The sequence below is a fragment of the Pipistrellus hanaki genome (assembly GCF_964339955.1).
Source record: "Pipistrellus hanaki genome assembly, chromosome: 6".
NCBI classification, from domain to species: domain Eukaryota; kingdom Metazoa; phylum Chordata; class Mammalia; order Chiroptera; family Vespertilionidae; genus Pipistrellus; species Pipistrellus hanaki.
Window position 1 is genome coordinate 84102577 of NC_140508.1, and position 27718 is coordinate 84130294.

Genomic DNA, 27718 nt, shown 5'->3' on the forward strand with positions numbered 1-27718 from the left:
ACCCACAGGCCATAGTTTGCTCACCCCTCTCCTGGAAGCCCGATGGCTTTTCACCTGCAGACCGAGCAACCCTGGTTTTGAACTACACCTGACCAGGGTTGGAGGACACCTGTAGGTCCCCGAGTCCTGCCAGCTGGGGCTAGACTCTTGCCTTAGGACTGGTATTTGCAGAATGCAAAGTGAGCTTCACTGGCCAAACCCTGCCCAATTTTCTCCAGCTACAGGGAGTGCTTCCTCGGTTGAATCCATGGGGAACTATGTGCCCTGAAGTCTCAGTCCAATTAGAAGGAGCTGGCCATGCTCCAGGGAGGCGGCTAGGTCGTCTCACGGCTGAGCCTCCAATGTCTGGAACATGGTGGATGCTTAATAACCATTTGCCGGCTGGGTGAGTAGGGGAATAAATGACCTATGCTGGCATTTTGCCTTAATGAGCAAAACCTTTCCTAGGCTCTTGGTACCCAGGTCTGTCTCCCAGCCAGCACCCTCCTGCTGGACTCCACCATCGTGAGACAGCCTGGAAGATGCTGAACCACAAAATAAATAATTCCCCGAACTTCTTTATAACAACCCCCAAGAGAATCATGAATTCATGTAAAGCATTGGGGGATCTATTTATACGGTGGCCTTATAAAAGCCAGTCCTTTTATGAAGCACTTGTGCTTTGATCAGAATTTTATATACATTATTTCATTGAAGCCCCAAACCAGCTCTGCCCAGCATGTATTATCTCTTTTGTGCCGAGAAGAGAACTGAGGCTCAGAGAATTAAGTAACTTGCTCAAGGTCATATGGCTCTTAAATTATAAAGAAGAAGCTGAACACCTGTCTGTGAGTTTCAAAGCATATACTCTTAATCACCACGCTCACCTCGCCTCTCTGGATAGAGCCTTGGCCATATGTTGCAATTAGTTCCCTATTGTTAAATTAAAATATATTTAGTTTTTCTCATTATAGGATTTGTTGACTATTAAGAATATACAAAAAAGATTTAAAGAAGAAAAGAACAAAATAACTCATATTCCTCAGAACTGGAGATATTTTTATGCCTATGCATATACCTATTTATTTTTAAAAATCAAACTCCTACTGTGCAATTTGTGTTGTGATCTTTTTTAAAAATATATTTTATTGACCTTTTTACAGAGAGGAAGGGAGAGGAATAGAGAGTTAGAAACATCAATCAGCTGCTTCTTGCACACCCCCTACTGAGGATGTGCCCACAATCAGGGAACAGGCCCTTGGCCGGAATCGAACCTGGGTCCCTTCAGTCTGCAGGCCGATGCTATATTTACTGAGCCAAACCGGTTAGGGCTTGTGTTGTGATCTTCTTTTATAGCTAAACAAATCACACTTAGAAAAAGCCTTTAGCCAAAACCAGTTTGGCTCAGTGGATAGAGTGTCGACCTGCAGACTGAAAAGCCCTGGGTTCTATTCCAGTCAGGGGCATGTACCTTGGTTGCAGGCACATCCCCAGTAGGGGGTGTGCAGGAGGCAGCTGATAGATGTTTCTCTCTTTCTTTCTCATCGATGTTTCTAAGTCTCTATCCCTCTCTCTTCCTCTTTGTAAAAAAGCAATAAAATATATATATATATATATATATATTTTTTTTTTTTTTTAAAGAAAAGAAAAACCTTTATGTGTTCTTTGGGGCCATGCATTTTAAAAGGCTGTGTAGAGAAGGACAAGCCCCATTCTAGTCACCAATCCTTTATTACCAGGGAGCAGTTAGGCCTTCACCAGGCATTACATTTGGCTTAAATTTTTTATGATTATAAGTAACGCCATGATGAGCATTCTTATAAGTATTTGCATGAACCTCTGATGTCTCTATGACACATTTTTGGAAATAGAATTATTGAGCCAATGTAGATTAACTATTTTATTTTAAAGACTTTTGATATATATTACCATATTACCTTCCAGAAAGTTGATACAGTTCTAGGATCCCCAACAGAAAAATATGCCAATTTCCAACCTCTGCCGCCACTATTTAAAAAAAAAAAATAAGTGGCTGTGTGTGTATCTTTTTTTAGAATACTGGAAAGAGTGGATTTGTTATTTCAATTTAATTGGCCATTTGCATTGATTCTTTCATGAACATCCTCTCTATACCCTGTGCTCATTTCCCTGTATGGCTCTTCATTTTTGTTCATCATTGTTTTATGAGCTGGTAATTATAATCTGTTTTTAAGAACATAAGCTGTTTTGCATAAGTTACAAATATTTTTTTGTCAGTTTCTCATTTGCTTTTTAAATCTTTTAGGTATGTAGAAGCTTTGGAGTAGTCAGATCTCTTATTGCTTTTCCTTAACCATTTATCCTTTCCACAAATATTTACTGACTGTTTAATATGACCAAGGGGATGGCGGTGGTCCGCAAGGGAGGCACCAATGGCTAAGAAAGATAGAGTCAAATCCTTGCTAAAGCTTGTGTTCTGGAAAGGGAGACAGACATGAAATAAATAATTACACTCACAATTAAATTCTTAAAGTTGTTATCAGGACTTGGAGGTAAAGTGCAGGTGTCAGGAGAATTATAACAAGCTGAGAAAAAAACAGTCTGGCAAATCAGGATAATATGTGAAAATAAATTCAAGTCAATGGATAAGTAGAAGTTACTAGGGCAAAGATGGGGAGGGTGGGTATTGAGTGGGGTGGATACCTTTGGGAGGGCAAGAGCAAGAGGGGAAAAACCATCTGGGGGAGGGGAATGGTAGCTTGGACCTGGGTGATGGTATGCAGAAGTCATGGAAGAGATTTGAGGGTGCTGACCCAATGAGAATTGGTGGTGTTGGATAAGGGTGAAGAGATGGAGAGAGTTTTTAAGGGAGACCTAGCTCTTCTGCTTTATCCAACTGGAGTGGATCCTAATGTTGTTCCCAGAGAAGCTTAGAGGGGAGTTGGTTTGGGAAAGGAAGCTTTGGCCATACTTCACTGGAGGTGTGTATGTGTCCTTGAGGCGATTTTGAGTTGTGGTATTGGATATATAAGACTGGGAGCAATGTTCAGAAATTAAAACCATGGGCAGGGAATAGATATTGTAATAAGAATGTAGAGGGCAACAAAAAAAAGTAGGCCTAGGACTAAGCCCAGAGGAACTCCAATATTAACAAATAGAAAAACAAAGACACTGAAAAACAGAGGCTGTGTTCAGAGAGGCAAGGGAAAATCAGGGCCTCTAGTATATCCTATAAAAATTTCTTGGATTGTGTCTTTCCTTTCTCATTATGATACCCTTGGATAAAGATAAACTCTCCAAAGTTTTTCTTTTATTATATGAGAGAAAGGAAGAAAAAGAAAGACTTTGTAATTAGATTGTGGTAATTATTTCACAGTGTATATGTATATTAAATCATCATGTTGTACATATTAAATATATACAATTTTATGTATCAACTATACCTAAAAAAAACTGGGGTGGGGAGACAGACTTAGCTGCACATGCTGTTGGTATCCCACCCACATGCTAACTGTGTTTACCATGAAACCCTGGCTCTCTTCCTGAAGGCTGTGGAAGCAAACTTGGTCTCCACATAGGGCAAGCAAGAGAATGCATGCCCCAAAACATCCTTCAACCAGTGAAAGACAGGAAGTTGATGGTTAAAAATCCCAGTGTTCTAGCAATTCCATTTGGGTTAATTCTAAGATATGTCCTATTAATATTTCCTAAACTATTCAATACTGAAACCCCAGTGCTGCTTATTATTATTATTTCTGTTGTTAACAACCCACTATGGAGTGATACTATTACAAAACACACACACAATTAATAGGAAAGTAAAAGTGAAATTAAGTAGTAAAAGTGAAATTAAAAATACAGAAAATACAAGCTCCTTCTTTTTAAAAGCTTAACCTTCATTTATGCAATTGTCTTGTCATGGACCAAGAATAGCTCACCAGTCAGTGCTGGTCCCTGAATCACACTTAGAATGTCCCTGTTCTAAACTCCAGTTATTCTCCCAGTTATTTTCCTGACTAGAGGCCCAGTGGATGAAATTCGTGAACTAGGGGGGCGGGTGTCTCTCAGTCCAGCCTGCCCCCTCTTGCAGTCCAGCCCTTGGGGGATGTTTGACTGATGGTTCCATGGGGAGGGGGCCTAAGCTGTCATTCGGACATCCTTAGCTAGTGCTGCCGTGGAGGTGGGAGAGGCTCCCACCACCACTGCTGTGCTCGCCAACAATGAGCCTGGCTTCTTACTGAGTGGTGCTCCCCCTGTGGGAGTGCACTGACCACCAGGGGGCAGCTCCTGCATTGAACATTTGCCCCCTGGTGGGTCGTTCTGCTGTTCACTTGATTTGCATATTAGCCTTTTATTATACAGGATAACACACCTTGTATTGGCTTACTGCTCTTGTCTGATTCAATTCCTTTCTTTCTTACCAGTGTGCCCTAAGCCAACCCTTAAACTACTTTCATTTGAATCCATATATCAGGGCCAGATAAACCCAAACAAAAAAATAAACCTAAACAAAAGTCTTACATAAAAATATTTCCTCTATGCTGAGATCACAAGAATGTTTTTCTTAAATTTTCTTCAGTGTTAAAATTACACACTTTATAAAATGTCTCCAAACCCACCAGCAATGGTGTTTTCATGTATGGTGTGAGGTAGGGATCCAATTTAAATTCTTCCTCTCTTTCCTAGGGCCACTTAATAAAAACAAAACAAAACAAAACAAACAAAAAAAAAGCCCTTTATTTACTCAAATGGCCAGCCATGTCATCTTTACCTTTCCTCACATTCCCACATATGTATGGGTGTATTTCTAGGCTCCCTCTATTTTGTTTAATTGTTCTGGAATCTGCTAACTATCCTTGTGTTGAAACCACATCTTCTTATTAGGAAAGATTTATAAGTCTTAATATCTGGTAGAGCAAGACCTGTCATTTGTACTTCTTGTTCGGGACTATCTTAGCTATTCTTGCCCTTTCTTCTTGCCTATACATTTTAAAATGAGCTTGTAAATTACCAAAAAGTATCTGATTTCTGTATTGAAATAGCATAGATTATACATCAATTTGAGAGATAATTTATTTCTTTATATGTCTTTGTAATATTGGGTTTTCCTGCCCATGAACATGGTGTATGTCTTATTTAGGTCTTTACTGTCTTTCAGTGTTTTAAATTTCTAAATACCATATATCTTATTGCTATTGTAAATAGCATTTTAAAAAATACCACATACTTGTTAGTTAAATGGAAATGCAGGTGACTTTTTAAATGGTGACTTCTTTGTCAAACGTATTTTAGTCTTTTGTTAATTCTCATAATATGTGTGCAAATTTCTTTGGGTTACCTAGGTAAATAATCAGGGCGCCTGTGGTTAATAATAGTTTCATTCTTTTCCAATCTTTTAATTGTTGTTTAATTTTCTTGTCTCCAACCAGAGCCACCAATACAATATTTAGTGATAATCACATGCATGTTTTCCAATGTTAAAGAAAATGGTTTTGTTATTTCATCCTCAAGTATGGTGTTTGTAGGTTTCTTATAGTTATTACCCTTTATCAGCTTTAACTGATGCTTTCTCTGTATCTATTTCAGTAATTATATACTTTCGTCCCTCTCTTAGTTCATTAATGTAGTGAATTACATTAATTGACTAATTAATGTTGAACCACTATTGATTTCCTGAAATAAGCCAATCTTTCCCTAGTTGTAAACAGTGCCAGATTGGTTGCTAATGTTTTGTTTGGGTCATTTGTAGCTCATCTCTCTCTCTCTCTCTCTCTCTCTCTCTCTCTCTCTCTCTCTCTCTCTCTCTCTCTTTATAATAAGCTTGTCTGGGTTAGATATCAAGGTTACACTGCTGTATCTCTATGGGTGATGGTGTGATTTGCCTCATAGCTTAACAAGATAAGATCACTTGAGCTGCTGTGCAGAGAAGAATACAGGGGCCAAGGCCTGAAGTAAAAGGCCATTTAAGAGACCAGGACAACAATCCAAGTTGGAAATCACAGTGGCTGGAACCAAAGAGCTAGCTGTAGAGGCTGTAAGAAATGGTCAATGTCTTATATATTGAAGGCTGTATCAGGAGAAAGTACTGGTGGGTGGGGTGTGAGGAATGATCACAGCTGCTGCCTCCCACACAGCAAGGGGGCGCCAATCAGAGTGAATAAAGGGTAAAGGGTGTTCTCTGGAGTTGTGAGAGCCAGGGCCATGGATGTGATAGAAGCGAGGAATCAAGGGTTTTGACTCAAGCCACTAATAAAATGGAGTGGCCATTCACTAAAATGGAGAAGACTAGGGAGAAGAGTGAGTTTGGTGGTGGCTGAGGGATGATCAGGAGGTTAGCTTTGGACGTGTCTAATTCCAGAGTACTATTAGCAGCACAGGTGGTTAGGCTGAACAGGCAGTTAAATAAACGACTCTCAGAGGGCAGGGGAGAGGTCTGGCCTGGAAATAACAACGGAGGAAATATTTAGCATGCTGGTGGATTTTAGAGCCCAGAGACCGGAGGAAATAATTAGGAGGAAGGAGTGTGGATCGATGGTTAGCAGACTATGCCTGCAGCCAAAGGCAACGGGCTGGCTGTTCAGTAAATAACATTTTATTGAAACCCTGCTCCACCCATTCAGTTCTATGGTCAGGGCGAGATCCTTGAAATCGAGATTGCAGAGGTACTATAGGTTATTTTAAAATGGTCCTTTGCCCATGATGAACAGAAGTTTTGTAACGATCCCTGGTTTAGTTTTCCCTAGTTACATTACATGTCTGTGATTAAAAAGCTGTCTTGCCATTGTCTGATATTGACCACACACCACTTAACACAGGGAGTGCGTGCATTCAGTGCTTCCCATACAGACTCTCATGCAGCACACCTTCATGTGGCTGGTGGCACTGTCACCCCCATGTCACAGATGGGGCACTAACGTGTGTAGCTGCAACCAATTTAACCGAGGATGCACAACAAAGCAGTGGATGGAACCCAGATAGAGAGCAGACCCTCCTGTCACTGAGGCACTCTCTGAACCACCCCTTTCCCCCATCGCCTGTGGGTTCAGAAAGGCTGAGGGGCGGTCACACCACTTGTGAGGGGCAAAGCCATCAAGTCCCAGCCCTGGGCCGAGGCTTCTTTGCTGCACCACGCCCTCTACAGGTCAGACGTCCTCTACAATGAAGCAGAGTCATTCCCTTTTGCTTCAACTGGGTCTTCCTCTCTCTCTCATTGTAAGGAGGAAAAAAAAAAAAAAAGACTTCTTAGGGGGTGGGCTGGGGGGAGAATTCCTTCTTTGCTTTATCTTCTACTTCTGTGTTGTATCCCCCCTTTTTTTCTGTATAATTCTTTAATGAATCCACATATATTCCCGTTCCACAATTTCCTTTCTTCTTCTAACAGCATGGAACTTTCCATCCTTTTGACATAGTTCTACAACAAAGGTTAATTACTTTATAATTTCATTCTCTTAAAAAAAAAAAGCACACTAAAATTGCTAATTTTAACTGTGCTTCTTGTCAGTGGGTTCATAGAAATTTACTGCAATTAAACCAGATGTTTTCTTGCACCTAAAAGTCAGGTGGTAATTTAAGGGAAATTTTTATTTCAACATAAAGAAAGGCAGAGAGGGATCAAGGGAAGGTCCTCCCCCCTTCTCCTTCATTTTCATTTCTGAAAAGTGGGGCTAATGATGGTGAACTTGAGGGTAGTTGTGGGAAGTAACAAACCAGCTTATGTAAAAGCACAAAGTCCTTTAGAGTCAACAAAGGTTTCCCTTCCTGCTTATCTGTCTGGGTGATTCTCCCCCTTATTACAGGTGCCATGTTTATTACTTGAATGGTTTATTATAAAGAGAATCAGAACTTAAGAAAAATCAGAATAATTTGAAAATGGTTCAGAGGCCACCATTAATAAGACTGCTAGTGAGTCTTTTGGAGATAAGACAGATTGAGACAAGTCCAATCTACATGTGTTTTCCAGCCTTGTGGGAGGAAAAATATTTTCTGGGTAAATGTTTACATCTTAAGATGTCAAATATATCTTTTTAATGGAACTAGACACTGGTGAGTTAGTAAATGCCTCACAATAAGCTCTCTGGGAAAAACAAAACACCAATATTTTCGCCAACTTACATGGTGGAAATATCCCTACCATGGTAAAGTCAAGCAATGCATGTGATATCACGAAGCTCAGAGGCAGGAAGAAAGGCTCATGATCAGCTCTAGCAAGCTGATATGAATATTATACATCGCCTCCCCTTCTTAGACAGTGTATATAAACAGGGCCCTGTGCTATCATGAAAGAGGCTTGAACTTTGATGTTCAGATATTCACTCAACAAATAGTTAATGAGCACCTACTACACATCAAGCAAAAACTAAACATCTAAATGCATACACACACACAGAAAAAGCAGAGAGAATGTTAGGGAGGTTTTAGCCCGGTATAAGATTGTACCTTCACTAGTCAGGGGGGAGTACCATGATAAGATTTGGGGGTATATTTCTTGGCCCTTCCATTTGATACTTGGTAACCTGATACAGGTTCCCGAAACTCTCTGAGCCTCGGGCTTCTCTTCCATACCAATGTGTGAACATCACCGACATCACAGAGTTTGGCACGAATTGCACGAATGAAGCCTATCAGCAAAATGCCTAGCTCATAGTTAGCATTTGGACACCATAACTGCATTTCTCCTTGCCCTTTATAATATCTCCAGGTCACCTTTATAAACACCGAAAATGCACTGAGCTCTGATGGAGGGATGCCTACAGGTCATGCTAACACATGCAGAGCTTCTTCCTGTTTGACTAAATGACCCTGGGTGAATTACCTTTTGTCTTGCTGTCACTGCCTTTCATACTTCTCACTTTCCTCTTCTCCAGACCTCAGGGCTTCCCCATGCTACCATACTTGCCCCTATCCCTAGCAACATGCAGCCTCATTCTGGCTTCCAGTGACCTGAGAAGCCAGGTGACTAGGCCTGTTGGAAATGCATATCAAATACAGGTGCTCATTCCTGAGATATATAAGTCTTCCCTACAATTAACGCACATTTAGTATACTCAATGAAATAAGATATGGAGTATATGTGACTCATCATTTTATATATCAGTGACAGTAACATATTATATACTATATTATTAATCAGTCAAATTAAAATTTTTATAATTATTATAAATTACATTGGAGCCTAAATGTCTTTATTGTAAAATAAGAAAAATAATGTTGTTTCCTTGTTCACATTTGGGGCTAAGATTAAATGAATCTGTGTCACTGGTGAAACTGTGGAATGATACATCTGAAGAAGAGTATGTCAACATCTAACAAACTGCATATGCTTTGACCCTTTGGTGCCAGCAATCCCACGTTTAAAAATTTCCCTTGAAAATACATCTCCACAAATACCAAGCAGCACGTGAACAAGGCTGTTTGCCACAGTACTATTTGTCGTAGCAAATAATGGGAACAACTGACCTGTCCACAGGACCCTGCCTGAATACATCACGGCACAGCCACATGCTGAAGTCCCACAAAGGAGGGACACGGTCTACAAAGTGACATGCAGTGATTTCCAGGATATATTAAGTAAACAAAACCAGAAGATGCAGAGTACATCTATTATGCTATCTTTTATATAAAAAAAATAAGAGAAGAAAAAATCGTTTGTCCTTTTTTTGTAAGTTAAACTATAGGAGAGAGATTCCCGAAATGAATAAAAATGGTTACCTTTCAGCTCTGCTGGTGTGGCTCACGGATTGAGCATCAACCTATGACCCCGGAGGTCATGGTTGATTTCTGGTCAGGGCATAAGCTTGGGTTACAGGCTTGATTCCCAGTAGGGGGTGCAGGAGGTGGCCTATACATGATTCTCTCTCATCATTGATGTTTCTATTTCTCTCTCCTTTCAGGTGTAGATAGAAACAGTGGGGGAAAGGTAGAGTTGATGGCAATATTCTGAGTGCACGTTTTTATACAGTTTGACTTTTGAACCATGTGCCTGTTTTGATATTAAAAATAATGACCCTAGCCGAAACCGGTTTGGCTCAGTGGATAGAGCGTCAGCCTGCAGACTGAAAGGTCCCAAGTTCGATTCCGGTCAAGGGCATGTACCTTGGTTGCTGGCACATCCCCAGTAGGGGGTGTCCAAGAGGCAGCTGATTGATGGATTCTCTCTCATCGATGTTTCTAACTCTCTATCCCTCTCTCTCCCTCTCTGTAAAAAAATTAATAAAATATATATTTTTAAAAATAATGCCCTAAATGAAAAGGATGAGAGGGAAAGCAAGCCTCAAAATTGACACACACAAATTGATAATAAAACCAGGAAGAGAGAAGACTGAACCTTGAGCTCAATGTTTTGACTGCCAAAGGAGAGAAAAGCTGGTTCATGGGCTCCAGCCTCTGCCTGTCCTGAGATGAATGAGCCCCACGGGAGCCCCCCTTCAGGTGATGGAACCTCATCCTGGTGGACAGAGGGTCCTGTGCTCTCCCAGACCTTCCTTCAGCCCCGCAGCTCCCAAGGCAGGACCTCAGGAGCAGCTAAGACTGAGAACTGGTGTCTTGTATGCCCATGTTTTTAATATGGCAATGTCCACACATCTCTGCAGAGTAGGAATTAATGTTTTATTAATGCTGCTTAATTAAAATTTAATTTCAAAGCACTGCTGTGCTCACGTTGTTTTGATAAAGGCTTTGTGCATTTTTTTCTCCTGGTGACGAGGAGGAGAAAAGGAGAGGCGGGAGCAGGGCTTAAAGATGGGATTTGGGACTTGCTGCTGCACATGTAGGTAGCGCTCCGAAAGTAGCCCATGGTGGGCAGAGCATCCGGGAGAAAACCACACATCCTGAGCTGCTTCTGGATCAAACCTACCATTCACCTTCTGAGTCCTGAATATTCACGCTGGGTATCATTCAACACTGGCTCCTCCCTGTCTGACAACCTATGGCCACGAGCTGCTAAGCCATCCTTGCTCTGCCTCTGCTTCTCAGGTCAGGCACTGATCACACTGCCATTCCTTGAGCATCTGGGTCAGTTTCTACCCCAGCTGACATAGGTGCCTAGAACTCTGAAGAGCCTTCCTAGGGCAGGTGCTTGGTTTCCGGGTGGCTGTGCTAGAAGGTCCTTTGTCCATAAGTATAAATTTTCCTGTGATTTAGTGCAAACATGACAGCGGCATTTATTGAAAACATACAATCTGCTGGGCATTATTTGGATTCCTTATATACCATCCCTTTTTGTGGGCACCATAACCTAGGAGGCACTGAAGAGACTTTTATCTCCATGTTAGACATGCAGAAACCCAGGCACTGAGGTTCAGCCACTTGTCCCATGTGTTGCTTAACAAGAGTCCACCTCCTCAGAATGGCATTATTCTACCTGCTGGAGGGAGGGGCTGTCCATCTGTGAACAATGGGGCCAGATCTGGAGAAAGGTCTGGAAGCTTTATCAGAGGCCAAGCTCAGGGCCTCAGCTCCCGGCTGCAGAGAGAAGCTGGTGTTGGAGGCCCAGGGGAACAGGTGTACAGCAACAGAACACTCAGATCACCCGGAGAAGCTGACCCAGGGAGAGCTATACCCACGAAAGGTGGAGGTTCACTGCAAGCAGGAAGGTGGGGCCAAGGTGACAGAGGCTGTGTCCCCACTGCTGCTTTCACCTAGAAGTAAAGTCTGCGGAGGGTTGTAAGGAGGAGAATGGATGCAAGGAAGAAGTTCCAGGGAGTCTGGAAGGGTTTGTCAGGAAGCTGGGCTGCGTACAAGGCACATTCTATGAGAACAGCGCCCCCTGGAGTTGTGCAATGCATAGTCTGCACTGAACACCTTGGAAAAGAGCAGATGCAGAGGGGAGATTACAGAAGCAAGAAGAATAAACACCTCGGAACTGACAGGCACGTCCCTGGAGCAGGTCCAACATCCCCCACTGCTTCCCTGACTCACCGTCCTCCTCCGTCTGCACCACCAGCTCCTCGCTCTCCATCCGGCCCTCGGGGTTGGACAGCAGGAGCCGCAGCCGGATGGTCATGAAGGGCCGCAGGCCGCGCAGGGTGTAGTGGGAGGAGGTCTGGATGACCTCCTCGGCCTCGTACTGCTGCTGGTTGAACACATACTGGTACTGCACCGTGAGGTTGTAGCTGTGACAGCGGGTCACCGCGTAGCCGAAGGGCTCCCACTGCAGGGTCAGCTGCCGCGCCCGGATGTCGACGATCTCCACATTCTGCGGGCCGTGCACGGGGTCTGCGGACACACGCAAGACAGGAGAGGACACTGTCAGGAAAGTGGGGTGGGGGTCCTGTGGACTAGTGGGGAGCCGTGCTTCCAGCCTATCGAGACCATTCAGCCACTGCTTCATGGGTTTTGCTGCACAGAATACAATTTATGTTCCTATAAATCAAACTCCTTTCTATTACTTAAACACAGGCATCTAAAAGAAACCATAACCATATAACAAGGGGAAACACGAATCACATGATGTGAATAAGTGTTAGCAATCAAAATAAATGCAACATGGTTAAATTCTTTTAAAAAAATATATTTATTGATTTTTCACAGAGAGGAAGGAAGAGGGATAGAGAGCTAGAAACATCGATGAGAGAGAATCATTGATCAGCTGCCTCTTGCACACCCCCTACTGGGGATGTGCCCGCAACCAAGGTACATGCCCTTGACCGGAATCGAACCTGGGACCCTTCAGTCCACAGACCAACGCTCTATCCACTGAGCCAAACTGGTTTTGGCTGGTTAAATTCTTTTAATGGGTTCATCAGAGTTCCATGGAAAACCATCTTGGGTACCACCAACAGCACGCACAGCACTCGGAGGATGTGCTAAGGAGAAGGCTGCAGGAGTTCTGACCTGCCTTTGACGAAGCCACGTCCTTTCTTTCGGAAAACAGCCCCTCTCTCCAGGTAACCGCACACAAGGGCACATGCCAGACATGGGCCCAGTGCCCACGCCTTGGAATCTCCCTTCCTTTCAATCACAGCGCAACCTGCCATTTCCCAGCCTTCCACCCTCCTTCTCTCCTGTCCTCCTTTCCCAGACTGGCCCCTCCCGGGACATCATTCCAAAAGCAGGTCTGGCCACGCCTCCTTACACCCCGGGGCTGTCTCCCACTCCATCCCTTCCACGGACCCTGCTCCCAGGCCCCCGTCCAGAACATGAGCTCTGAATTACTTCATCATGAATATTCTGTTCCTAATGTATAAAAATGAAATAGATGTTTGTGTACAAAAGAGATGATAACAAATGAAAGTGTCTTCTCAATCCCCACAAGCAAAGCTCGTGCTAAGGTTTAGGCCGTCATCAGAGCAGAAACACGACTTCCTCTGTCATCAGCATCCCCACCATGGCCACGTCAGAGTTCCCGTGACAGCAGCTAACACCGGCCAGAGACTGAATCCACAGATGTCCCCTCAAAGGACTTCACCAAGGTATGTAATCTCTGGGTGATTATTTATTTATTTATTTGTAAAACGGTGATAATAGCAGCCAGCTTCATTCAGAGGAAAAGGGGAGTCACATGAGATGGTGCTTGCAAAGCATTCAGAATTGCACCTGGAACTTAATACACAATCTGTGCATGCATGACAGTTTTTCTTTTGCGGTAATAGGAGCAGTAATAAAAACAGCAATAATGTTTCATACACTGCACCTATTCTGAATGTCTCAGACGAGACAGTTCCAGGAGCATCCTTATGCAACAGGATGGATTCCAGCTTCTCTCTGGTCCCCTCAAAGCACAGGGCCAGGCTGCTTCTGCACCAAAGCAGCCAGAGGAAGGGGGAGAGGGGTTTTAATGCCCCTGAGTTTCCGGATCTGCCCTGAAATGCCTGCGACTTGTGCCAGAGCCTTACCAACACCACTCCAAAGTGCCCCACGCCTGAGGAGGATACCCAGACATGCCAGCAGCCTGGCAAGCCAGCGCAGACCTGCTCACGCACTGCTGGGGACAGTGGGCAGCCTGGCCCCAGCTCAACAGAGGAGTTCATGGTCACTCTCACAGCCCAATTATCCAGGTCCTTTGTGTAAAGGAGAGCCAGCCTCCCAAAGCAAGCGGGTGACTTTGTAACTGCGGCATTGAACAAGCTGTTGCTGAAGGTCCTCTGTGCTGAGCACACATGGAACAGAAGGTGGGGAGTGCGGTCCCCGTAGTTGGGGGGGCACAGGGAGAGAGGGTTATGACCTGGTGAAGCTGCTGCTGCTGCTTGGCTTAACAGCTCCCGCTGGCAGGGGGACCATGTGCAAGAACAGGGACAGCGAGAGGCTCCCGAGCATCCCGCCAGCGTGCCCAGCTGGAGCCGTTTTGTTAGTCCAGAGGCCAGAACAGCCCTGGCAGGGCGGCCGCCATCCCTGCTCAGAGCCCAGGGGACACTCCTCCTCAGGGGGGTTTTCAAAGCCAATGCCCAGCCCTGAGAGGGTGCCTGCCCTCAGGCTCCCTCTCCACTTCCTTAGGGACCGAGAACAGGAACGTTTTCCCCACTGCAGTCCAAGGCTGACACCCTGTTTTGTCAGATATCCTAAGATACACCACAGCCGCCAAACCCGGTTTGGCTCAGCTGATAGAGCGTCAGCCTGTGGACTGAAGGGTCCCGGGTTCGATTCCGGTCAAGGGTATGTACCTTGGTTGCAGGCACATCCCCAGTGGGGGATGCGCAGGAGGCAGCTGTTGGATGTTTCTCTCTCATTGATGTTTCTAACTCTCTATCTCTCTCTGTAAAAAAATCAATAAAAATATATTGGGGGGAAAAAAGATACACCACAGCTCATGTTACATGTAAGTATAGGATCTCCAATACTCACTGAGAGCACACACAAAACAAAAAGCAGGCAGACACCTCCGATGGCCTGCAGCCACTATGCTGAGCTCTGTCATCTGCATCATCATCATCATGTGACACCACAGCCCACTCTACAGGTGAATAAACTGAGTCCTGGAGAAGCCCAGGAGCTTGTAGAGAATAGCGAGACCAGCAAATGGCAGAGTGGGTTTTGAACTTGTGTCTGTCTGTCTCCACACCGAGTGTGCAAAGGAAGAAGATGCACCTGACAGAGGGCCTGAAAAGGAGATGAGCCGGGCTGCGAGGGCACCTGGGAAAAGGCATCCAGCCCCTCCCACCTCTCCCTGGGCAGACGCCTGGCTATTGCTTTCTCGTATTGTTAACTGTTTCGTTATATGTTAATCATTTTGCATTGTGACAGGTTTTTTTGTGCGTGTTTTTTTTTTTTTAATTTTTTTAATTCTTCACCTGAGGATATGTTTTTTTATTGCTTTTCAAGAGAGAGGAAGGGGAGAGAGAGAGAGAAAAAAATCAACGTGAGAGAGAAACATGGACCAGTTTCCGTATGCACCCTGACAGGGGAACCCACAGCCTAGCTCTGCACCCAGACCAGGACCCCAGCCCGCCATCTTTTGTTGTTTGGGAGGATAGTCCAGTCAACGGAACCCCCAGGCCAGGGCTGCACTGGGACAGCTTTATGGAAACTGCCTCTGCTCAGTGCAAGGTAAGTTCCCGAGTACAGATGATGTCTGCTCCCCCTACAGCCATGCCCAGCCTGAGACCCAAAGAGGGGACCTCAGCAACTGCCAGCCACATGGATGCCGGTTGGGTAAGTCTCTCCATGACCTGTGCGGACAGCCCGGTCCCGGCCGCAGTCTGGAGGAAAGGAAGGTCTATGAGCTGAAATGGGTGCTCAGAGCCACACGGTTAAATGTGACGTTCACGAGGGTCCTGTGTTTCCGTGTCTGGTCTGCACCGTGGCACCCTGAGGGATGGGAACCAGGGGAAGGACACGAGCAAGGGGCATGTCACAGCCATCGGCACCCGGGAAGGCCTGGGGAGGCCACTGTGAGAACGCCCAGAACTATCAGGCAGGCGTGGCCTGATCCTCAGGAGCTCAGGTTCTCCGCGGTGGGCGCAGACCACTGTCCTGTCCTCTCCTCTGCTCTCCGGCTACTGCAGCATCCTCCACAGCCACCGCTCACCTGAGCAGGGAGCACCAGACCCCTCTCTGCTTCTCCGAAAGGAAGGAGCAGGCAGGGGCCCCTTTTCAAAGAGGGCGAGAGAGGCTGCCTGCCTGCCACCGCGCACAGAGACTCCTCCGGAGCTGGAGGCCGGGGCCTGGGGACAGTCACTGTTCCCTCCGAAGCACCTGTGACGGACTGTCACGAGACACACGGGGACGGCGGAGCCAGACGGAGCATGGCCTGCAGCCAGACTCTGGCGCTCATGAGCGGCGTGACCTTGGGCAAGGGCACTTGGGCACTTAGCCTCCACTCCCTCATCTGTAAAGGAAAAATTACGGCGCTAATCTCGGAGGGCCGCTAATGAGTATAAAATGAACTGGAGAGGGAGAGAAGGAAATTGCCTCTGCCTGACAGCGGGCATCCCTCTTGGACGGGCGGGCCTCGCTCGGAGGGGGGCCTGAAGGACCTTGTTTGGAACGGAGGCTGCATTCCAGGGCCCTGGCCCAGGGGCTCAGGGGCTCAGGCCTCGGAGGAGGAGGAGGCACATGGATAACCTGGGCTGTCGGGATGGACCAGGAGAGGATGCGTGATTAAGATGGAAGATGGCCTGACGGAGCCGAAGGTGACTGCTCTCTGTGTGACTCCTGGATCTCCCACACAGTCCTCAGAACACAGCAAACCGACTTGTTGCAATGAGACTTCCTGTGGGTTCGAGCAAGGGCTGAGGTTTGCATGACTCACTCAGGCCGAAGGGGATGCCGCCTGAAAACCCAGCCACCAGAGGCGAAGGGGACTTGGCAAGGATTTCCAAGTGCTGTCCCGCCTTAGCTAGGAGGCTGGGGTCCTCCGCTCTGCGGGGGTAAGAGGCCAGGGAAGTGTCAGTGCGCATGCACAAGGGAAGGAGCCGGGCCACCCCGCGCAGCAGGCTGTGTTCTGTATGTCCAGCAGCTCCCCTGCGGGAAGGGAGAGGCGGTGGCTATTCACTGAGCAGGAACCGGGGCAAGAAGGGCACTTGCAGGATGAGAACGCTGCTCCGGCTTAGGGGATGGAGGCCAAGGAAGGAACAGGACGTAGCCAGGGCCACACGCCAGGTCCCTGGTTCTGGGCTCCTGAGGCACTCTGCACAGATGTCCGGCCCACTAGGCGCAGGCCGTGCTTTCTAGGAACTGCTTCTTCCGTTACTTACCACTCCTCCCCGCTGGGAGGGACCCTGTTCTGCTTGTCCGGAACCCCAGCACAGGGCACAGGGCCTGCGGGGGCCAGTTCATGTTCATTGAAATGAGAGGAACAGATGGGGGTCTGCCTTCTGAGCTGAGCCCACATCTCCAAGTTCACGGTCCCCGTTTTCTAGCCTCCAGCAGGCCGCCGAGCCTTAAGGGAAACGTGTCTGTCTTCGCATTCCAGCAAGAGGACGTCCTAACATCCTAGACAACAAAAGCTAGCTCTCAGAACCAGTGTGATGGCGGCATTCACACGTCCAGTCTGAGCCCTACACACCGGCCGCCGGACGCAGCTCCCGCTCCGGGAATGCCCTCCGTCCGTCCGGGTGGTGCAAACAGGCTGGAAACTGCTGACAGCGCCTGTGTGCGCAGCGGAGATTGGTTTTGTTGAATTTACTTTTTCTGTGTAAACACATCCAAGTCTAGAGCTGTGATGCTTTCTGCCTCCAGATAAGGTCCCATCCATAGGACCTTCTTAACAGCCTACATGCACGCCACGGAGAGGGCGGCTCTTCTGGGAGCCGGGAAATCACCCTCTGATGGAAAAACAAATTGCTCAGCCTCCGGGTCACGCGCTCGATGCCCTTAGATGTGGTGACGGGGCCTGTCCTGAGCAGAGGGCAGTGAGGACCCTCTGATCCTCTTCGGCTGTGGCCTCCTGGGCAGGAGTCGGGGGTCCAGTGTGTCCCCTTTCCGACAGGCTTCAGACACCCTCGCCCCAGTTCCCTGCCCCAGGGGCTTCAAACGCATCGTGAAGATGTGTCCAAACCTTTGCTCGGCCTGCGCTTTCAGGATCAGACTGTATTCCACATGTGTCCACCGTAGGCCCCCTGAGCGACTGAAGGATGGCTGTCTGGGGACAACGCAGGGACGTGAGGACTGCAGTCTCCGGACACATGAGCCTGAGGCCCTTTATGGGAGGTGGAGTCAGGGGAAAGGAAAGGGAGGGGCCCAGGCCTGTTTGTGCTCTCAGTTCCGGCCCACCTGTGTCCTTGCAACGTTAGGGATGGGAGAACATGTGTGTGCATGTGTCTGTGTCTGTATGTGTGTGATGGACTGACTCATGTTTTCAGAGGCTGCTTTGCTTTTGCAGCTGCCTCTGGCAGGCTGGTCCTCCAAAAGTCTGCTCATGTCTTCCCTTTCCTGGTTGGATCTCGCTAAAGCGCTGCTATCAATCTAACACCTGCACTCAGCAGGCCCTCCCCCTCCCCCCCAGTCCCCTTCCACATCTCCACGGCTCCCTCTGGAGCCTGCCTTCCTCAAGCAGTAATGCATCCCCAGCCCTTCCACACCTCCACGCCTCTGCCATGTTCTTCCCTGCGCTTGAGGTGCCACGGGGCTAATTCCTAGTCAGTATATTTAGAGCCCAGCTCCAATGCCACCCATGCCTTGTACCTCTGTCCAAAAGCCTTCCTTGCCTGGGCAAAGTCAATACCTGCCCACCACCTGCTTCCTTGAACACACTGGCACGCTGCTTCCATGGCTCTTATCAAACTGCAGGCTTCTGTTTGCTTCATGCTCACCTCCCCTGCTGACTTGCTATCCCCTAGATGCCTTCGTTTTTATAATTGGAACATCTAGCTGTTTAGTAAATAAATATATCTAAGAATGAGTAAATAGAGAAAGGAGGGGATGACGGGAGACCAAACCAGCATGAAGGCCCTAATATGTACTGCAGGGGAAAAGCCATAAGGAAGTGTGTGTGTGTGTGTGTGGGGGAGGGGGGGGGATGGTGGTGGTGGTGGTGGTGTATAGACTAGCGCTCTCTTCACACTCCAGTTGTTAAGGGTAACCATGCGATTAAGTTAGACTTGGAATCTTTTCTGTTCTCTACGGACCCGGTCTCCATCCCTGCTGTCAGAGGCAATAGCCGTGGATTCTCCTAATGATCTCAATCAAGGCAGAACATCTTGTTAAAAAAGAACAGCAAAGCAGATTTCCAACTCACGAATTTTCTATGTGTTCATCTCTTGCATGTGGAGTTGGCCGTAACATATGTACTGTTCAAAGTTGAACCTAAACTGAGATAATCTGGGGCATGGGGCTGAAAATATGGAGGTGGATAACTTCTACGTAAAATTAATTTTAAAAAAATCCATTTGGAGATGCAATTTGAATTCCTTTCAAATTAAATTGCAATGGAATCCTGGACAGCTGGAAACATTATTGCCAGCATAATTTGATACTACAAGAGCAGTATTACATTGACAGATAGTTCGATGTGACCATTAATTTGCCATTTCAGCATGGAAACGATACACAGAGAGAAGAGGGAAAGGGAACAAAATTAAGATCCATCTTCTTTCTGACATCACCCAAAGCCTACTCCCTTGCTCACTTTCCCATATGCCCTATACTTCATTTCTGAGGCTGGGTGGACAGGACTTGGCTATTACCACAGGCATTTAGGAAGGCAGGTGAGGACAGGGGTTCCGAGGCTTTGGGGATGCTGGATGTCTCAGTCCAGGGCCTCTGGGTCCTACCAGTCCTGACAACCAGAACCAGCTGATGCTGGAACATGTCCCCTTGTGAGAAAGTGACCTGGTGGTCACCCCCTTGTGGCAATGCCGGAGAGACGGTAACTCCTTCACCTGTCCACTGGCTTACTCACCAACAAAAGAAGAATCTTGAGCATGGAGGCATGCCGAGGTGCTGGAAAGAAGACTGGCTCTGTTATCACCTGGACCCAAAGCCCTATCCCAGTGGTGGGCAAACTCATCCATCAACAGAGCCAAATATCAACAGAACAACGGTTGACATTTCTTTGGAGAGCCACATTTTTTAAACGTAAACTTCTTCTAACACCACTTCTTCAAAACAGGCTCATCCAGGCTATGGTATTTTGTGGAAGAGCCACTCTCAAGGGGTCAAAGAGCCACATGTGGCTTGCGAGCCGGGGTTTGCTGACCACGGTCCTATCCCATCCCTGTCTGTGCCTCATTTTTGTCATGTGTAAAACATGAATGACACACCCTGCCTTTTTGGGCTACAAGGTGAATTAAGGAGACAGTGTCCACCAAGCCCCTTGGCACAACTATCATACTCCCTCAAATACAACTCCCGCCTCCAGGAGGGAGGGAGGCAGGAGAGCCGTTGAGGTAGAACAGGAGTCCTGCAGGTTCCCGGGGACCCTGGTCTGCTTCTCAATCTAGTCCACTGCTGGGCTCATCCTTTTAACCATCGTAGCGAGCGCTCATGAATGCATGTTCAGATGCTGCTGCTCCTGCTCCTTCCTGTCTACATACATGTCCTGCACCTCTGAGATAGGCAAGGCAGGAGGGATACAGGTGGATGAGACAGACCCTTCCTTGCCTTCCTGAGATGCATGTTCTAGATTCAGAGACAATAACTGCGAAGGATGCAAGGATGCCCCCTGATGACTCTTCGGCAGGGGGCACCCAGGGCTGCCACGCAGCACCTGGCAGAGAGACAGCCTGGTGTCAGAAACTCAGCCGTGCCCATTTCATCACAACGAGGGCACGACTCTCACACTCTTGCATAGAAACCGGAAGCCACCAAAGGAATTGGAGGTGAGTTAAGGTTAATGATTCCCCAACAACTGCATTATTAGGTTATAATAAAAGCAAGTCTCGGGCAGAGTCTCCCACACAGATGAGCATCTATTATACAACTGTTTATCAGTGAGCAGGTTCAAAGCGGGTCAAACAATTTATTCCATAAATGCCAAGGTAGTCCCAGCAATCCGTCCTTGTAGGTGAGCTGGTGACTACTGCCTCGCATGAGAAGGTCATCTGTGGCGGTGATGACAGTATTCTCAGGGAGGAGTTGACATTTTTTAAAATTTTTTTGTAAAGGGCCAGACAGTAATACTTTATGCTTTGTGGGTCACACAGTCTCTGTGGCAACTGCTCATCTCTGCCCTTGTAGTGCGAAGGCAGACACAGGCGACTCGCACCCACGTGAGCGAGGCTGTTTTGGTGAGAGCCGACTTACAAAAGCAAGGCCACCGGCGGCAATCTGCCTCCTTTGTTCCGGGGCCAAAATCAATTAGCTACAGTCACACAGACAACCAGGATCCCCTCATCCTGTGGATGGCACAGGGCTGTTCAGGAGTCCCGGCTTGGACAGCATCCCTAGGGTGAGGGGCTAGAGGACTTCCTGGGTCCCTCTTCTTTGCATAAATCTGGAAAGTACTTTAGAAAACGTGGCCAACCCACATATTATTGAGACCTTCCACTTTACCAATTCGAGTCCATTTATGATACTTATTATGCTAAGCAACAGGTCCTTGGTTTCAACCTCAACAACCAAGTCCTGACATTTCCAGTGCTAATTAGCAAAATAAAGGTTTCCATCAGAAGCTCCTGGGCGCTGTAGCTTCGCCTCTGGAGCAGGGGTCCTCAAACTTTTTAAAGTGGGGGCCAGATCACGGTCCCTCAGAGAGCTGGAGGGCCGGACTATATGAACTACTAATTCCTACTGTAACACCTCGGCTGCGCTCACTGCCCAAAAAACCTGGCGGGCAGGATCAGACTCCTCTGCGGGCCGCATGTGGCCCGCGGGCCGTAGTTTGAAGACCCCTGCTCTGGAGTATGAGTGTTTTGGCCTGGAACACCCAGGATCTTCCCTAACCAGGGTGGTTTGAATTAGAAGCCTGGCAGCACTGGGTTATACTGGCTTAACCTACAACTCGACCGTGACATTCCCCTGATGACTATTGGAGAGTGAATCACCAGCAGTGCCACGTGGCACATACAGACCAAGAAAGCTGTCCAGAGGAAGGGGCCTTGGAGGAAGGGTGGATAGGATCTCACAGGAGAGGGTGTGGAGGGATGGGGCAGGGAGGGCCAGCAATGGGAGGGTTAAACCCCAGGCGAGCAAGGCAGCACATTTCACGTCCAAGAGTCAAGAATCTAGGAGCAAAGGGCCAATGGAGATTCTGATGGGCAGGCCACAGGGAACACACACACCCCCCGCCCCATACACACGCAGTGATGGGTGAGGCCAGCCTGGGTGTTACACATGGTAACAGTCCCTCCTGCCATTCCTAAGAAGTGAGAGTAACAGCTAAGGCTAATATAACAATGTGATATGAGCATGCTTTGCAATTATTAACAACTAGTAGCCCTGCGCACGAATCCGTGCGTGAGTAGCTTGCTGCCACTTGCCTCAACTGGCCACCGGCCCATGTCACTGGTAGCTCTCCACTGCTTATAACTCACTGCCCCGCCCTCCTGGAGCCCCCCCTCTGATCCCCACCTCCAAACCCTTATAGGTTGCTGCCCTGCCCCTCCTGTAGCTCTCCACCCCCTGCTTGTAGCTCGCTGCCCCACCCTCCTGCTGATCCGTGATCCTAAAGTCATTACGCCTCAGTGCATAACAGATAATTCGCATATTCCTCTCGTTATTATATAGGATTTTTATAGGCAATCCACTCTGTTAAAATAACTTGGCATGACTTATCTCTGAAGAAGGCCTTGGCTCATGCCAGATCCCACTGTCTGAAATTCATGAACATTCTGCAGTCCCCCCCTTCCTATCCATTCTGCCTGGGTAGCCCTGCCCAGACCTGATGGCCTTGCTGGCTGCACCCTGCTTTCCAGCTCAGACCCGGGCGTCCCCTCCGCCCTGCCAGGCAGCAGCCACCTGGATGCTGGCCGGCTGCACCTCTTACCACGTCCCCTCTCAGGAATCACATGGCAGGAGGGATGACATGGACACAGGCCCAAGATTGCAGCCTGGAGAGAAAAGCGTTCGGATGTTTAAAGATTACTTTTGCGGCAGAGGAAATCAGGTTGGACAGAGAGAAGCCATTTCTCAATTACATGGTTCCAGTTCCCGGAGAAAGGAGGGGAGTTTCGGGGTGGGAGCGGGGAGGAGGAGGCAAGCACAGAGCATCTTCCAGCTTCTCTTCAATTCACACTTAATTCGTGGCAAGACCACTTGTCCACTGAGGGGGGATGGGGAGGCTGGCGAAAGAATCAATCTGAAATGTCTGTGATGGGCAGAAGCCATCCAGTGCTGGGTCAGGTGAGGTGTTCAGCATTCCCAGCACTTCCCTTCTCCTCGGGAACCCTGGCTGGGAACAGCGTGGGCTCTGGAATTAGGAGCCCTCTTCAGTGGAGCTCATTTGCCATCACTGTGAGGCTGATGAGAAGCCGTGGGTAAATCGAATTATTTCCAGGATATGTAAAACAAACAACCGGAGGATTATCTCCTGGGCCTGGGAGCCCCTCTCCCAGAGCTCCGACTCCCTTCCCGCTCAGTGGCTTTTCATTCCCATCTGTGGCTTTTCAAAGCTCATCACTGAGCCCCACCCCAGACAGCCTTGGTCTCCCAGGGAACGGCATTCATCTGCAGCCGCTGCTCAGGCGCTGGACCTTGGCGAGCCCCGCTGTGTCAGCAGCCTCGGAAATGCAGACCCAGCTTTTCTATGATGTCCACAGCGCTCTTCTTTGAAATGTACAAGAGTATCGTTAAATTGAAGGGAAAAATTCAAACAAAGACCACTGTCAGTGAGAGAAGGCTGACTCTCTGTCACGTATCATTGGGGATTCACCGAGACAACGAGAAAGGGCATGCGACCAAGTGAGAGCTGCCTGTTGCAATCACCTGGAGGCAAAAGACCAAGAAGAGAGTCCCAGTGGGAGAGGGGACAGAGGGACAGCGGATGGAAGACCCAGCCACCCTTGGGTGTCTGCCTCGCTCATTTAAGAAGCAAGCTCTGGCCTTGCCGAGCACCTCTCAGCAGAGGTGCCGGGCTAAAATGTATGCCTTGTCTCCTGGATGACCCCTTTCATAGAGGGGTGGCCCCTCACCATGACCTTGTGAGACACAGTTACAGCACAGGCTCCCGCATTAGCCACTAAATGATGGTTCTTCACGTCAGAATCTCAGCGAGATCAGCATCCTTCTCCTTGATTTTCACCTTTGACCTACCCTTCTAAAGCTGCCCCTGAAAAATGTGTTTTCCTGTCAGTGTCATCCATCACAAGGCCCTTCCTACGATTTCCCTCCCCTCCATCTGCAAATAGTGTTGCTCCTCTGCCCGATATTTTTCTCACTCTCTCTCTCTCCTCTGACCACCAAAACTTATTGATGAACATGTGACCTTGAGTCAATCATTTTAGCTTTCTGAGCCCCAATTTCATAACATGGGAAGTTATGATTCTTGTGAGATGGCAATGAATGACAGGTGCTCCTTTATTAGTAGGATACTGCTGGATAACATACCCCCTCACTCAGCAGTTCACAAGAACAGGCAGTTATTCTTGAGCTCATGCGTCTGTTTGTCTAACTGAGGCCGGGCTCAGCCAGGCGTGGCTCCAGGCCGAGGCCTGTGGTCAGGTCTGCTCCATGTGTTTTCTTCCAGAGCTCATCTCTAAGGCCACGTGCTTTCCAGGAACGATGCCTCAGAGCTAAGCTAACCGATACAAGAGCTCTTAAGACCCCCCTCATGTCATGTGTGCTAACACCATACCCATCTGAGCAAGCCACTGAGCCAGACCAACACCAATGGGGCCATGCCTCCCACTGTGGTGAAGTAGGTGTGTGTGGGGGGGGGGGGGGCGCAGAGGGGGGAATACGGCTGAATGATAACCCACACTGTCACAGAACAAATAGGTTTATGTTTTGGTTAACCTGACCAGCCAGCACTTCTTCATGCAGCACAGACTTGGTCCCCTTTGGGGAGGAAATTCTGACTTGGAGTCAGGTCTTTGGGGAGCCAGAGGTTCTGCTGTAACACAAAGTATATGTTTCCTGATCTACTAGGATTTCCATCTGGACTATGATGTGATTTGTCCCTGTGAAAGAAGGCAGAAGAGAAAGCACACTGGCATTTGAAACCCTCTGAATCTCCATAGGAACCTCTGGATTCACCAGCCCAAGGTAAGTTATTCCTGCCCACGCCTCCCAAAACTGGCTCAGACTACACCCCAATACATACCCTGGTATTCTCTGCCTCAAACCAAAACTCCTGTGATATGTAAAATAATGACTCCCCGCACACACAAAGATGCTAAGACCCAGAACCTGCTGCCTTATGTAGCAAAAGAAACACTGGGGATGCAATCAAGTTAAGGAAAATGATCCTGGATTATCTGGGAGGGCTAGATGTATTCACAGGGTCTTTACAAGAGAGAAGCAGGAGGTCAGAGAGGAGAGAGAGCGCTATGCTGCCGGCTTTGAAGACGGAAGAAGGGGCCATGAGCCAAGAAGTCAAGGCAGCCTTTACAAACTGGGAAAGGCCAGGGGACAGGTCCTCCCTGCAAGCCCCAGGAACACAGCCCTGCAGACCTCTCTGAGACTTCCGGCCTCCAGAATGATGCGATGGTGTTGTTTTCATCCACTATGTTAGTGCTGACTTGTTATAGCAGCCAGGGGAAACTAATACAACCCTCTGGTACTGTTGTGCTTATTTCTATATTATTCACCCACTCCCTTCACTCTCATTGCCTTTCCTTAATGGACACACATTATATTTCACAGACGGTCCTTGGCTTGAACGGATTCTTGTAAAAAACGCATGGCATTATTTAGTATGTATGTATATCATTATGTAAATTGGAGCGTCCTAGAGCCCCTTTACATCACTCAGCACTGGGCTTTGGCATCCACCCACGCTGCTGTGCACCTAGCCCATCACTCCAATCACTGCACAATGTTCCATGGCATCTGTTCTCCCTGATTTACCACTTGCTCCCACGGAGGGACAAACAGTTTCCAGCTCATCACAACCAGAAATGGTGCTGCCGCAGACCTCCTCAGGAAGCCCTCCTAGATCCGCATGGCTTTCGTTGGGGAATGGACTGACTGACTTACAGGGTATGTATGAACTTAATTCAACCAAGTGCTCCCAGAGTGCTTCTAGAATCATTGCACCCAAACTGTTAGTTGTATGTGAAGGTTCCTGTGGACTCAGTCCATGGCAACAATGAGCATTATCCAATTTTTTAAATTTTTATCACCTGAAAGGTATTTTCCCCATTACTATGTTAATTTACATTTCTCTAATATTAATGGATTCGATAATTTATTCATACATTCATTAGCCTTTTAAATTTTTATCTTTGTATAAACTCCCGGTTCTTATCTTTTGCTCAATTAACTCCTCATTTGTAGGAATGCTAGGTTTTATCTAGATTTTTTTTCTATTAATTCTGTTTATGGTAATTGGTGTTGAATAAAAATCCTTTGCTTTTGGTGCAGTAAAATAAACCACATTTTTAAAATAGATTTTTTTATAAAGAGAGGAAAGGAAAGAGAGAAACATGCATATAAGAGAGAATCGAGGATCGATCTGTAGGCACTCTGACCCCAATCTGGGTATGTGCCCTGACTGGGAGTCAAACCTGTGACTTTTCAGTGTATAGGACAATGCTCCAACCAACTGAGCCACACTGGCCAGAGTTCAACCACTTTTTTTTGTTGTTGTTGTTAATTCTTACCCAAGGAAATGTGTTTCCTCTTTTTTTTTTTTTTTTTTTTTTTTTTTTTTAAGAAAGAGTGGAAGGAAGGGGGTGAGGGGGAGAGAGAAAAACACAGATATGAGAGAGACACATCTATTGGTTGCCTCTTGCCCAGGCCTAGACCCATGCTGGGAATCAAATCCACAACTCAGGTGTGAGAGCTGACACTCTAACCACTGAGCAAGCTGGCCAGAGATCAACCTCCTTTTAATAAAATGGTTTGTTATTTTTAAAAATTTCTAGCAAAATGGCAGATATGCCTTCTGTTCTCACATTTTCTCCTTGTCCCAGACATATGGTCCAGTTGCACTTTCCAGTGCCCTTGAAGTTGGGTATGGCCTTGAGACCTGGGTAGTTTTACAGCCCATGTATGATGGTCCCTTTCACTTTCCCCGGATGTAGAAGTTGTAGAGCCTCTACTGAAAGGAAGCACCTCTAAGTCTGGGTCCCTGAAGTCTTGAGGAAGCAGAGCCACCAGCAGCCGCTGAGGTCATAGGGTTGGTAAAAACTTCTGTGGTGGTTAAGCCACTGAGATTGGGGGTCCTTTGTTACATGATCATACCTAGCCTATCCTGACTATGACCTGGCTAGTTTGTTTCTTTATTTCCTTTTCTCCCATTCCCTACTTCCTATCATAGGCAGCCCTTCTAATATGTTTTTTTCTGTCCTTAGAAAATCTATACTATTATATGTGCATTTTTACTTAGATAAATGATATGTTTTCTTTTTCTGTTTATGTTTTTTACTTTCTTCACTTACTACTATGTCTGCCTTCCATACTGCTGTTTATACACATGAAGTCAGTTGCGGCTCACTGCTGTGTGGTACTCACGGATGAGTAGTGGTGTCATTTCCCTCTCTTCTCCCAGTGAAAGACATCCACTTTGTTTAAGAAGTCTTTGCCCAGCCCTAACTGGTTTGGCTCAGTGGATAGAGCATCTGCCTGTGGACTAAAGAGTCCCAGGTTCGATTCTGGTCAAGGGCATGTACCTTGGTTGCAGGCACAGCCCCAGTAGGAAGTGTGCAGGAGGCAGCTGATCGATGTTTCTCTCTCATCGATGTTTCTAACTCTCTATCCCTCTCTCTTCCTCTCGGAAAAAAAGAAAAAAAAAGAAAAAAGAAGAAGTCCTTGCCCAGCCCTGGCCAGTGTGGCCCAGTTGGTTGTA

At 47.3% G+C, this 27718-nt stretch overlaps 1 protein-coding gene across 18 annotated transcripts in view; it reads right to left on the reverse strand.

Annotated features, from left to right (window-relative positions):
- Window positions 1-27718, reverse strand: part of PTPRT (protein tyrosine phosphatase receptor type T) — an 856519-nt gene that overhangs the window by 293318 nt on the left and 535483 nt on the right. For all 18 annotated transcript variants that reach the window (XM_084887522.1, XM_084887521.1, XM_084887516.1 and 15 more), the window contains one exon: window positions 11875-12171. In XM_084887522.1, coding sequence (XP_084743648.1) covers window positions 11875-12171 — 297 coding nt within the window. The remainder of the gene's footprint in view (window positions 1-11874; window positions 12172-27718) is intronic.